General features: G+C 43.5%; 1 protein-coding gene across 1 annotated transcript in view; it reads left to right on the top strand.

Annotated features, from left to right (window-relative positions):
* KLF7 (KLF transcription factor 7) overlaps positions 1–13,627 on the top strand; it is a 55,797-nt gene that overhangs the window by 19,184 nt on the left and 22,986 nt on the right. The window contains exon 2 of the mRNA XM_009955769.2: positions 11,253–11,865. Within this exon, the coding sequence (XP_009954071.1) occupies positions 11,253–11,865 (613 nt within the window). The remainder of the gene's footprint in view (positions 1–11,252; positions 11,866–13,627) is intronic.

The following is a 13,627-nucleotide window of genomic DNA, read 5'->3' as shown; positions in this document are numbered from 1 at the left end:
TTCCATCCTATCTTGGAAAGACAATAGAGGGAAGGAGTGGTGTACAGCCAACCCACAAAGGCAGGCTTGTCTCGGGAGGTGCTATATAGGTTTAAATAGAGTGGAAAAGGGAAATCGGGGAAAATGGGACACTTAAGGTAAACGAACTACATTTTTTAAATGGCTGAGTTGGAAATATGCCAGATAACATGTCCACTGTTGGGATTATAATGACTACAATATGTTTCCTCTTTTCCTTTTTGGTAAGTGGGTTTTGTTTGTTTCCTTTCTGGAGAGTGGTGAGGGACTGCTGTTCCCTGCAGTGCATGTTCAGTAGTGAGCTGAAGCTGTCTACAGTAGTGTAATGGGTAAGGCTCTAGTGCCGTGAATGTGACATCTTCCAATTCCTGCCACCATCATTTGGGCCTTTTCGTCTCAGTTTGCTCAAGGAGGATACTTAGGGATGAGGCCAGAAAGCCGAAGGCCTCATGGAGAGCCTCTCAGCAGCACGGGTGCAGGCAGAAGCGATGCTAAAAGCCTTGCCAGTGGAGAGATGCCTTTGTCTGGTATCCTCTCCGCACGGTGGTGCTGAGTGTTGTGTTCGGTGATGTACCTGGAATTAATTTGGTAGCCCTCCCAATTAATTTCAGGGGGAAAGGTGCCAGATAAACTTGAGGCAGGGTCTAGTAGTTTTGCACAGTGTTCTCCAATATGTTTCCAGGGATATTTTGCCAGGAGAAACAGAAGATTTAAAAGAGAGCATGAAAAGGAACAGTGACTTGCCTTGACTGCGAGGCTCCTGCCCAAGTAAAGAGTGTTGCTGACGAGATGTAGTGTGAAGAAACAAGGAAAGGAGAGGGTGCTTGTAGGGGAAGAGAGGCTGAAAAGAAGAGCCTCTCTGAGGTCCTGGAGTCAGACAGGTTTCTGAGCAGGGCTCAAAAAGGTTTGATACCATCCTCCACCTCCTTCAGGAAGAGTAGAGCTTCTCCTGGCTGCTGTTTCTGATGATGCCTTATCACAGCGCCCAGCCCTTTCTTTTCACCAGCCTGCTTAGAGTAACAAAGACCCTTTGGGCCTTTCTGCCTTGTAGTCTGCAGACTTGGGAGTCTGCAGGTACCCATGCAGGGCATTTCTATGAAGGCGTATCATGAAGATTTATCATATAGTTAGCTCTTCTGACAAAAGACAGTCTTGTGCACAGGAACATCTTGAATTAACCATGGTGGCTGCTTGGATGCTGGGAAGTCATCGTATCTTCCAGGAATACCAAAACATTGCATTCCTTCTAGGCTATTTTCTGACTGCTTTGCTATTAATAACTTTGTCCTGAAATAGCACTTTCATATTGCAGCATATTAAAATCCGTAACAACTGGGTGGGTGTCCACAGTCAACAGACCGAAGACAGTGAGCCAGCGCGAGAGCCATGGTTGTGTAAATTGGCTCACAGAGGTGTGCTGACTCTGAGCAGCTGGTGAGCTGACCTGCCGAGCTTTCTCAAGTCAATAAATGGCAGGGCTCTTAATGGGATCTCCCGGTTTCCTGTGCCATGCTGCAGGCTGTAGGCGTACAGCCTGCTGGAAACCATGCTGACATGAGGCTGATCTCATGATCCTTTCATGAGGAGTGAGCAGTGCTTCATCCAGTTCTGACAGCAGACCTTAAGTTGCTAATGATATCCACAAAAGACCTTGCCGGATCTTCTTATTTTTTGATCTAATGCATTTTGAGGATACAGGTCTCCTCAAATGCTTGTGGGCAGATGCCTGGGTTGCTGCTGAGTGGTTGGGCCAATACTGGCAGGTGCTTTACCGATGTGCTCTAGCAAATTGGTTTTAAAGAGGACTGTGCTGCTTTTATCAGGGTGTATAGCAGCCCAAGTGCACTGCCTGTGAGATTTGAGGATGATCAAAATCCCTGGTGGCTAGAGTTTTGGAACAAGTACCTTGGCAGAGCAGTGTAGAAAAGCAAAGCAATGGAAAAACACCCTTGGCTGTAAAGGAGCATCCTTTGGAGGGCACCTGGCTTTTGAGTGAGAGGCAAGTTTACCTGCAGTGGGACATTCAAGCATGAAGGCTGTTGTTTCTGTGCATAGATGATGAAAACTCTGGCCTAGAAGTGGCAGAGACCAGTTTGTGAATACTTCCATATAGACTGCCCAAATTTAAAAAGGAAAAAAAAAAAAAAAAAGAAAGAAACAACTCCCAAGTATCAGCATGTCTGAAATTGGTGGTGTTTTTAAATTCTTCCCATTTTTCCATTTGGGTCACATTGTTCCTAATAAAGTAGACGAGATTTGTAATATAAATTAACCATCTCCAGCTGTCAAAGAACATGTCAAATTCTGTTTCACGTAAGCCACAGAGTTAAATGGTGCTAATCAAAAGCAGAATTTCATGGAGTTTGAGTGTTGGCAAGGTCCTCAGCTGATGTAAACAGGAACCATGAAATCAGGGCTGCTCTGTGCTGATTTACCCCAGCTGAGAATCCGGTTGTGCTTCCCATTGCTTTGTTTCTAGTCTGCATTTTTCTCTCAGTGCAATGGTGAAACTCAAGTCTGTTATCTTTTCTTTTCCTTGCCCAGACTGGCATATTTATCACAGTAGCACATGCATCTTCTTGTTCTTGCAAGATAACAAATTGCCCAAATGATTAAAAAAAAAAAACCAAACCAAACCCAAAGAAAAAAGCAGCAAATGGCTCTTTGTAAATGCGCTTGGACAGTTACTGTGCTCACATTAAAGTTTAAACTTCAGCCAAAGAGCCCACTGCTCCCTACGTGGCTGGAGGCAGGCTTTGGTCCTATATATTTATTATCGTTTAGAGATGGTATAAATGCTTTTTTATTCTTTTTTGTTCTGCCCTTACTCTACAACACATTCCCCTCCTTCCTCTTGCTTCCTGTTTCCCAGACAGGTCCCCACCTCTTCCTCCCCAGAGCCAAAAATAATACAAAAGGGAACATACAAAAGGTTTTTTGAGCCATGAGATGTGATAATGTATGGGCATCATGTACAGGGTAGATACAGTAGTCCCAGTGCAAAAATGTTGATCGCACAAAGTCAAGATGAGGAATCGTACATTTTTGGGTTAGGAATTCAGTGTTATGCATCCTCTTGTTTAATATGTTTTTAGGTCAGAGCAGAAGAGATGACTCACAACCCAGGACTCTTATGAAACGCACCATATATTGAGTGTATTGATCACATCTCTTCTCCAGGTTTGGTTTAATAAGCTAATTGTGAAGAATTGTGCTTACGAATGTGCTGTTGCCTGAGATTGCGCGAACACAACTGCTGTATACATTTGTGTCAGCTGCTGAGGAGGAAATGTTAAACTATCTCTGGATGTTAATGAAACATCTCTAAAGAGTACATTTTTTCATTCATGATCCTATGCAGAGTAATTACAAGGAATCCAATTCTGCTGTGTAACCCCATTGCATTACTTTGTAAGGATGAATGTTAATTGAGGATCGAGACCTAAAATATTGCTCTGCTTTGTACATTCCACAGCCGTCAGCATTTGCTCTTGCATATCCATTTCCTGTGAGAAGTTTACCACACTCTAGGGCATGCTTTGAACTTGATCCTTTGATTTCAGTGGGATCTAGGACTAGTGATTCAAGGAGCTAATTGTGCCTTTTTGCTATTTATAATGCTAAATTAAAGCTGCTTCCAAACTGGACAGCAACAGGTTAAATACACACTTGATGAAGTCTGGAGAAAAGTTTGCAGTGAGGGCCATTAGCCAGCTCACGTAAAGCCATCCAAGGTTGTTATATAAATAAATGATCCCTTCAGAAAGATTTTTAAATTTGAAATTTGAAAAACACTGGCATTACGTATATATAATTTCTGCAATGGTCATCGTATGGCTACTTGCTGTCTGGACTGCATGGCAGTATGCAGGGCATGTGCTGGTGTACAAGCACACGTGGGTTTTATCATATTTTGATACTAGCACAATGGGCTGCCTGCACTTTTGAATTCTTGATTTGGCTATCCTTAAATCCCTTGCTGACATTGATGCTATTTTTTATTGTTGTGACTGGTTGCAGATATTTTTTCTATCTTTATTAAACAGTCAAAAAACAACAAAAGCCCTCCAAAGCCCTGGTTCAGTGTTTGCAGATTTCTTTCATCCTTTTTTTTTTTTATCTGGATGCCTATCAAATTCAGCCACGCTTAGCTGCAGTCCTTTGTTCAATATCTCACAGCCAGTGCACTGAAATTCTCTATGCTTAGAGCCCAAATACACAGATTTTTAGTGAACAAATTTGGCTTGTCCATTTAAAAGAATATTTTTAGATAAGATATATTTCATTATCACTAAGTTTGGGAACAAATCTTGATTTTGACTCCTTGGTTACAGTTATGGATTCAGACTTTTCCCCTGTTTGAGACATTTGTTTTTACCACCCATTTCTGCTGGTGAAAATTGCTAATTTATGGCAAAATTGGTTTTGATCCTTCGAGCCTTAGAAGCTGATGAACATATTTGATAACCCTGGTTACCTCAAGCCCCAGAGCAACAGGAAAATGGCTTGTGTTTATATGAAGGTAGCAATTCCATCCTTTAAGTAAATCCACATAACTTTTTACATTAAAATGTATCTTTGCTGAATGTGGTTGAGGCTTCTGATTTCAGCATCTTTTATGCTCTGAAAAAAATGCTGTGGAGAACATCCAGCGAGAAAGCCATCTGGGTCGTGGTAGGAGAGTGTTCATTGAGAGTGCTTTTGTGCATGAATAACAGTGAATGGGCTGGTTTCGCTAAATACATTTCCTTAAAGGTTCGTTCTTTGTGCTGAGACCAAGGGGGAAAATGAGCACAGGCCATTATTATATTGAAGAAATTTGCAAACAAGGGCTTGAGTCCTGTGTAGGGTAGTCAAGAGTTAACAGGCTTGCCCATTGCAGACTCTGGTGGCTGGTGAGACCCATTCAGCCAGTGTTAGAGCCTGATGGCTCAGGTGTATGGTGAAGTTACCACAGGAAAACAAATCTTTGTGTATCAGATGATCTTTGCTGACTATTTGTGTGCCTGCTTTTTGCTCTTAGCAAAAGCCTGTTTGTTGAGCATACAGTTAACTTCGTTAGCTTCATATGTACAAGGCATTAAGAACATGCATGCAGATATTTACCACAACTTAGCTGTCATTGTCTTATTGTTGTACCTGAAAAATGGTTTTAGCTGTCTTTTTTTTTAATGAACTGTATAGCACATAGGCAAGATGTGCTGGCACATGACTAGGAGCTTTGTCTTAAATCCTTTGCCGTAGAAATGATTGCTGTCGCCTGAAACTTTTTCTTACTATTCATTCATTTCGACTGATTTTCCGATTTTCCCATGTGTATTTTGCAAAACTACTTATTTTAATACTAAAATTCTGTTTATTTTATGCTGTCCCAAATGTTAAGCTTCTGATGTGCTGCAGCTTTTTGACAACTAGCAACTGCCCAGTAGAGGTTGCCAAGAGGAAAAGCTGGAGGTTTTGGCAGCTGGGTGGGAACAGATGACAATCTTGGAATAGATGGGCAAGAGTATTGTGGTTTGTTGTTGTTCAGGAAGTAATGAAGGCTTTTGGCAGTGGGAAGAAGATGCATCTTTCAAAACTTGTTTTAGGGTTAAGGACAAAAGTAGCGTGGCATTTCAGGGAAGGCAGGTGAGTTTTGAAACTCTTGTTCCTCTTAATTTTGGGGCTGCTGCACAACATCCAGTTCAGTATCTGTCTCTCGCATCAGCACTGCAAATGCCACAGTAGCTTAAAGCTTTCACTGTTCTGCTGAAGAATGAAATACTGACACGAGGCACTGGACCTGGTGCCACTGTTTCCTCTGAGCTTGAATGAACTGTGGTGGCACTGACCTTAGAATTACTATTTTGGGTTGCCTTCAGGTAGAGGATGCTTTGTCTTCCTTTGCAGCAGTCTTGAGACTTTCACAATTATTTAGAGATGAGGCCCCTTTTTTATGTGCCAGTGGAAAGCAATGGGTTCATAATGGAGGTTGAAATTTGACCTTCACTATTACACATATAATTCTGCTTTGCTCATATAAATTATGCTGCAAAGAGAATCCTTTCAAGTATTGTAAACAGAGCTGGTAGATCAGACCTGCTTGTCAACTGCATTCGACATTTTCATTCTCTGTCACAGCCTGATCTAAGTATCCAACTTCTTAATTAGGTTTTGGATAACTTCCAAGATCGGTGCTTGATGTCCAATTATATCTGCAGTAAAATGGCACTTAGAAGTAACTAGCACTTCCAGAGAAGAACTTCCCATGATGTACTAGAAAAATTTAAAATCTAGATGTTATAAAATACTTCAGCATCAATAAAACAGAGGAACCCAGTGAACATGTTGATAAGGTGTCTTCCCTGACTTTCTGTCCTCAATCATTGTAAGTGTTTGGGCTTTGTTTTACCCTTGGCAGAACATTACTGTTGCCACATTGTTCTGTCTTTAGCTGTGCAAAATGCCTAGGAGTTTGAGTACTGTAAAGACTCCGCAGTGTAAGCAGGTGCTTCTGAAGTGACCTGTGATTTTTCAAGAGCCTGTATGTATGCACAACATGACTGCCAATTCAGTTCTTTGCAATTCATTGGAGCAAGTTTAGATTTATACCCTGGGAACTGAGACTTCATTTTGGGTCATCAGTTGCAATGAGGCTTTCCAGAGCTGCCTGGACCTGAACCCAGATGCCAAACTTGTGTCCCTGCACAGGCCCCTGACCTACGGGCATGTCTTTCCCCTATCCTTCTCTAGTGGGGAGACAGAGACATTTGGTAATTCAGTACCTGCACTGCCTTGAGGCTTGGCACATTGATGACAGTGGTGGTCCCAGCTAGGGCTTTCCAGCTGGTTACTCTCTGGGGGAGAGTAATGAAGTCAAACATCAACATCATGAGCGGTGACTCCAGCTCCTTCATACCTGGATTTTGAATGTTCTGGGTTGCACTTTAACCTGGACTGCTGACAAGCACCTTGAAACTTAGGCTGTCTAGCCAAACCAAGTATCTGCAAGTCTGTGCGGGATTGGAACATCTGGGGTTTGTCTTGTTGCAGTTAGTAGCAAAACTGTCTTGATTTCAGCTGGCTGCAGAATTAGGTGAGTGCTATGCTCTGCTGAAAATGGTACACATGTATCGCGTCTCTATCAGAGGCACACAGTGGGTTTCTCTTGTGTTGTATTTCATAGTGGTGAGCACACTCAACATGTTTGGTAAATAATCCTTACTTTCAGTAGATGAGATTTAGATGAGATCCAGAGGTAAGAATACAGGTAGATTAGAGGTCATACCTTTCTGAGTCAACAGACATACTGGACACTGAATTTCCCTGGATCAGCACTACTGCAAACTCTGAAAGGACTAACAAGAAGTAGGTCCTTACCAGGCATAGAACAGCACTACAGTGGCTGTCTGTATGGTCTGAAGGATCTTGTGCTGCATGTGGAAATGTCACGGTGTTCAGTTTGCATGTATTCTGCTGTTATATGTGCCCCAGAGGACTCAGATGATAGTATAATATGGGGAGTGAAGGGATGCTATGAGTTACTGGTGTGTAGGCAGGAAACACACAGCATTTCTTGCAGGTGATGGAAATGTGCCTCTGTTGGGAAAGTGAGCCTTTTTGCAGTTGTATCCAAAACTGAAAAATAAGACTGAGGCCTTTTTGGGATTGTCTACATGCCAGACTGACATCCTTTTCTAGCTGTCTTTCTGCAAGTACATGGGGTCTCGCAAAGTCAGATCCTATTATTTGTCAGCCATGAATCATCGTTTCTTTTAACTGGCTAAATGGAGGAGCAAGTGCAAGGAGAATGACCCTCATTAATCAGGGCAGATGGGTTGAAGTAGTGGGTCAGTTATTATCCCTAGCCTGCAAAACCAGCTTGACAGCCAACAGCAATCTTACGGATCTTCTTGTGCTCCTGAAAGGAGCTGTCTTCCTCTTCCCATTGCAATTTTTGAAGTCTTTGTTGCTGTAAATCCTACAGGCTCTGCGTAAGAAAGTTTGATACCCACCAAGTTGTCTGCAACATAGCAACCAAAGGATAGTCAGACTTAATGTTGCATGTGACAGGTATTACATCCATTATACAAAGCTCTCCTTTTCTTGCATGGGTGGTTAAGGAGAAGCTGGACATCCAACAGAGCTATGACAAGAGCAGGATAAGAGCAGCTCATTCCTGTCTTAGGTATCTTTGGAACATTTTCCTACCAGGCTGATAGTGGAAGCAGGAGATCTACAGGGGTTCGCTATTATCTGAATCCAGCAGTTTGGGTTCATATCTCTATGGATAGTGGTCAATATCCTGCTGCTCTCACAAAAAAAAATGGTAGTTTTTAATGCGCTTTCTGGCAAATAACTTTGTGGGAACAGAGACCAAAGAACTCTCCTGCCTCTCCTGATGGTCCACCGGGCTGGAGTGGGGACCTTGGTGGTCTCAGCCTGACTGGTTTCTCCAGGTCAGAGCTGAAGATGAGCGTTGGGCTTGGTTGGCCTAAAAATTGTTTTGCCAGGGCAGGAGTGAAGAAAGCAGGCTGGTTTCAAAACCCTGCCTCACCACTCCCTGGGTGATTTGGGACAGGGAAGGTCGCATAAGGTACTTGGCAGAAGCTGGGAAGTGCATATGGGGAAAGTAGCTTTGTTTCTGCTGGCAATTGCCTGCTCTGGCAAATGCAGCAGCAGGTATGGCCCTGGTGGGGGGTAAAGGAAGGGCTGTGGCCATAACCCCTCACCAGGCTTTGTCTGCCATGCAGATTAGGTGGAGGGCTTTTCTGGCTCAGCGTTGCTAGGCTCTTCCCCACTATTGACTTGGTGGAGAGGCTGAGGGGGGTGGGAAGGAGAGAGGGAGGGACTGCATTATGTTATTTCTTTGAGTTGGTTTTTTCCCCCCTCTATGGGGAGATGGGCTTGATCCACTGGTTTTGGATTTCAGAGGCAGAAGGCAAGACATGACCAGCTGGTGTCTTGAAATGGCACAGGTGCAATGGCTGCGGGAGGGGGGAGCCAGGAATAATTACAGGTTTCTGAAGCATCAGGCTTTGCCTGAAAAGGGCTCATCGAGAAACTGCTCTTTATGGAAAATTAATGGTGAAGCTGGAAAAAACTGTCAGGCCCTCTATTGTTGTCGTGGGGTAGTGATGCCTTAAAGGAGCAGCACCTCCTGCTTGCCTCCCCTCCATGGGCAGCCCAGAGCCAGCGTGCAGCTTTCTGATCCCACAGCAATTGAAATTTTATGTCTGTCATCAGATTTAATGTCCTTGAGTCCCTGTCTCTCTCATTTTTATTCCAACCCCCACCCTTTCCACCCCTAATTTGTGATTATGCTTGTTCTTTCCTTTGTAAAGAACAAGCCCCTAAACATGTTTCTGTCCCACTGGGTGAAGGCTAAGTGGGCCAGAAAGCCAAAATTACATGATGCAGGGAATTCAAAAGCATCGCTTCTGCTGGTGGTGCGGGTTATTCCTGAAAGACTGTGGGGCATGTTGGAAAGCTGCTTCCAAAACCTGTTAGGACTCACCTGGGGAGAGACCAGATCCCCAGATAAAGCCATTCCTCATGGTCTCAGAAATGCACTTCAAAAAGAAAACAGAAAGGTTGCTTAAGGCAAGTACTAACTGATAAGTGTCCCACCTCCAGGCCTCTGTGCAGATATATCCTACATACATTGTCATGCCTCTGAAAATAACCTACATGCTAAAGTATAGCACATCTGGCTTGCATGTATTGCTTTTCTATTTTTTTCGTCCAAGTCCATCTCTACAAGCTCAGGTCTATAATCGGCTATTATTTTTAAAAGAAGCAACAGATAACTGTCTGGCAAGTTCTGTTGTGAACAGTGAAGGTCATCCCACCACACTGTATCTGAAACCAGCAGTGCTGCTTCCTGGGAACATCAAAAGTACTAATCTTGAGTTACCTCGCAGCTTCTAGAGAGCTATGAGTTGGGGCATCTTTCCAATCCTGTTGATGGGACCTTTGTGCCCAGAAGGCAGGAGTCTCTGTCTCTCCTCCGGTCATACAAAGCTTTTGTTTCTTGATCAGATGCTGGACTCCCGAGGCTGAGACATAGTTGGGTCACCCACTCCCATAGGCTGAAAATTTTTGCTTAAAATCCCTTTCTTAATATCTCTAGGAGTGTTCTCTGAGGAGTAGTTTTTAGATATTTCTTAAAGTACTAGTTAGAATGTCTCTTTCTCCAAGTCCTGTAAAATTGCAGTGGTGGTATTAAACCAGCTAGCATTTCAGGCAGTGAGAAATGAAAAATAGCACTAATAAACTGCATTAAAAGCTCCTGAAACTACAACAAATGGTTTTCTATAAACAATAAAAGTTTATAATGTTGGTTATGGAGAACACTGGGCAGCGTGATGGTGCCTCGAGGCTTTATTTGGGCTAGCTCAGGGCACCTCATAATAAGGTACATTCAAGTAGGAGGTTTACTTCATCCTTGTGCTGATGATCACCACTGTGGAGATGCAGGAATACATTTTTATGTGGCAGCCTCTTTGACTGCAGCTTCACCTATTTTTTAATAAGGTGCGTGTGTGTGTTAGAGTGCAAGTCTGGTGTCCTGTACATGGGAAGCCCCATATGACCAGATGTGCCAAAAACCCTCTAAAACTGACAGTAGGTCCCCTTTTCCTGCTAGATCTTTCCGTCTCTCAGGCCCTTTAAGCAAGCTGTGGTGTCACTGGAAGTTTTTCTCTGTCCCCTGTCTTAAAATGCTACACTTCAGAATCTTGCTGTTTTAGGAACAGATTGGGCCCCAGCCAACTACGCTGAGTTAAATTTGGAGTGAAAGTTGATGTTTGTGAAGGAAAAGGAAGCAGTTCTTTGGAGAGGTGACTTTTTGTTTGTATGTGGCCAGGCGATGGGGCTATTAGGATAGTTTCATTTGGAAGTGACTTTTGGCCAGATTACTTTTAAAACTGGGAAGGGCCTGATATCCATGGGACAATGTACAGACTTTCATGAAAACGTAGTGGATGTTTTCTGGTTGTCATATCTTCACTTCTAGCAGAATATCTGCTACTGTATGTGAATATTTCCACACTCTGTCTCAGAGGATCATCAAACAAGTGCCAAATCCTCATGTTTTCAGAATGTGACCATCTCATGAGAAGGTGCTGGTGTGCATGAGTGCTGTCTCTGAATGGCTCTGGCCCACGTTGTTCTCCTGCCCTAGGTGGGAGCTATGCTATAATCTCTCTCTAACAGTGGTTTCTCTCCCTTCCCTTTCCCTTCCCCTCCTGCAGACATGCCTGGAGTTGGAGCGATATCTTCAGACTGAACCACGGAAGATTTCTGAGACCTTTGGTGAGGATTTGGACTGCTTCCTTCATGCCTCCTCAGCCCCAGATGCAGAGGACAATATCCGACGGCTGGACCCCATCCTTTTACCAGTGGAGACGAGTACGTGTGACAAAAGCGCCAACATGGACATTATCCTCTCACGAGACAAGCTGCTGTCTGAGACATGCCTCAGCTTGCAGTCCACCAGCTCTTCCACAGAAGGCTACACAGCCGTCAACCAGGCCCAACTCAATGCAGTAACCTCATTAACACCCCCTTCCTCTCCGGAGCTTAGCCGCCACCTTGTAAAAACCTCACAAACTCTCTCAGCGGTTGATGGCACGGTGACATTGAAATTGGTGGCCAAGAAAACTTCACTCAGCTCCATGAAAGTAGGTGTAGCAACAGCGACCACGGGGACGATAAAAAGTGGGCAAAGTGACAGTGAACAAGGAGGTACAGGGGCAGAAGCATCCCCAGAAAACAAGAAGAGAGTTCATCGCTGTCAGTTTAATGGGTGCCGGAAGGTTTATACAAAGAGCTCCCACTTAAAGGCTCACCAGAGGACTCATACAGGTACTTCTGTACAATGCTTCTCTGATCTTGTCCTCCTGCCACCTAAGATGTAACCATCTCCTTTTATTCTCATTTAGAAAAGAAAAAAAATATCTTCTGAAAGTCCAAGCTTCTAGCTATGAAACAGGGCAGTGGAAAAATATGGTAGGCCAGCAAATATACCCATTATTTAATAGAACAGAGGAGTTCACCATCTACCATTAACCTGTTGGGGTTTTATATGTCTTATGGGGCCTGATGCAGAGTGATTTTAGGATATCCAAGAGATGTAGATGTATTGTTCATGTTAAAACTGTGGGCATGCCAGTTTGGGTTTTCAGCACTCACTTTCCCAAGACAACTTTAAAAATGTTAATTTTAGTCAAGTGGTAATTGCTTCAACTAGAAAATAACGTGGGTAGGTTTTTGTTGCCTTTTGCATGTGGGAAAGAGAAAAATATATTTCAGATCTGAGATGTGTGGTTTAGGAATAATGTGTGCATGAGAGAGCATGTGTGTAGATGCAGACGTGTAGTTATGCAGCTGCATGTACTCTTGAGATATTCATGATCTTGGACTTTTCTGGTGATAAAATAAAGTGAGAACAAATAAAAGAAGAGTTTGAAGGGAAAAGTATAGGTAGAGAGGGAATAGGATGTATAGAAAGATGTCAGGTTGTTATTTTGAATAATACTAATGTTGCATATAAGCTCCACTGTGTAAGCTTCTTGAAGCATACCAAATTGGCTTAGGTTTGGCTGTTCAGGGTCCCCACTCTCCTGTCATTTGTTCACACTCCCCAGTAGCTTTTAGGCTGGTATTCATTGGCAGTAATAGCTGTGCAGTTCGTTGCTGCTTTGTTCTAAGCTTCACATGTGATGCGAGATGATAAATTCCCATTAGCACTGTCTTATCATGTGATTATTCTTGTTTCCAGAGGGCTTGCTGTAATCAGCGTTCTCAGTTTTACTGTAAAATGTGTGGTCTCTTACGATAACTGCATATTTAATTCATGATCTTATCATGCAGGCAGATTCCTAGAAACGGGGTTGTTCTTGCAAGGTAGAAAATAACACGTTGGACCAGTGCAGTAAATCAAACAAAAGTGTGGGTTGTTAAGAGAGCTGCGTCCATCAAATACTAGGCAGACCCATAAAAGTTACATGGTCTGAAGTGTAAATCATATTAAGACATAAAAGGCATTGCTTTTGATCTTTTTAAATGGGCTTTCCAGTGCTTTTACTGGGGATAGCCACCTTGCCAGGAGTGACCTCACTTGTGATCCAGTGATTTGAAAGCCAGCGAAAGTAGTGCAGTCATTTCAAAATCTGCAGCAACGTGGTCAGGAGGCTGCTCATAGCACTAGTGCTGCTGTGAGGCTGGCCTCTGCCACAGCTGTCGGGGGGGCTGTCCCAGCCAAGGCCTTCCAGCAGGCAACAAGGCTCCCGTGAAGGCACAACCACAGAGCGTGAGAGCCATTGACGTAGTGGTCTTGTCTGTTCAGATGTGACCCCTGCATTTGTCCTCGAACTGGAAGCAATAGGTCTTACACAGCTCTTCCTGCAGTCAGTCAGGGATATGACATGATCACCTAGAAAGGGTGAACTTGTGTAGTTTTTCTCTTTTTGTCACCCAGTAGGTGGGGGTGTGGACAAGGACTCCTGAGAGGGCACTTGCAAAAACCACTACTCTTTCAACACCTCCACCCTTTGGAGTCAAAACCTTGCAAGTTTTTGCATGCTTTTGAACCCAGCCTTAGGACTGGTTGAATTTTGTATCTGAG

The sequence above is a fragment of the Leptosomus discolor genome, chromosome 5 (assembly GCF_034619465.1).
Source record: "Leptosomus discolor isolate bLepDis1 chromosome 5, bLepDis1.hap2, whole genome shotgun sequence".
NCBI classification, from domain to species: Eukaryota; Metazoa; Chordata; class Aves; order Leptosomiformes; family Leptosomidae; genus Leptosomus; species Leptosomus discolor.
The sequence above is the reverse complement of the archived record's forward strand: the minus strand, read 5'-3'. Positions and strand labels throughout refer to the sequence as shown.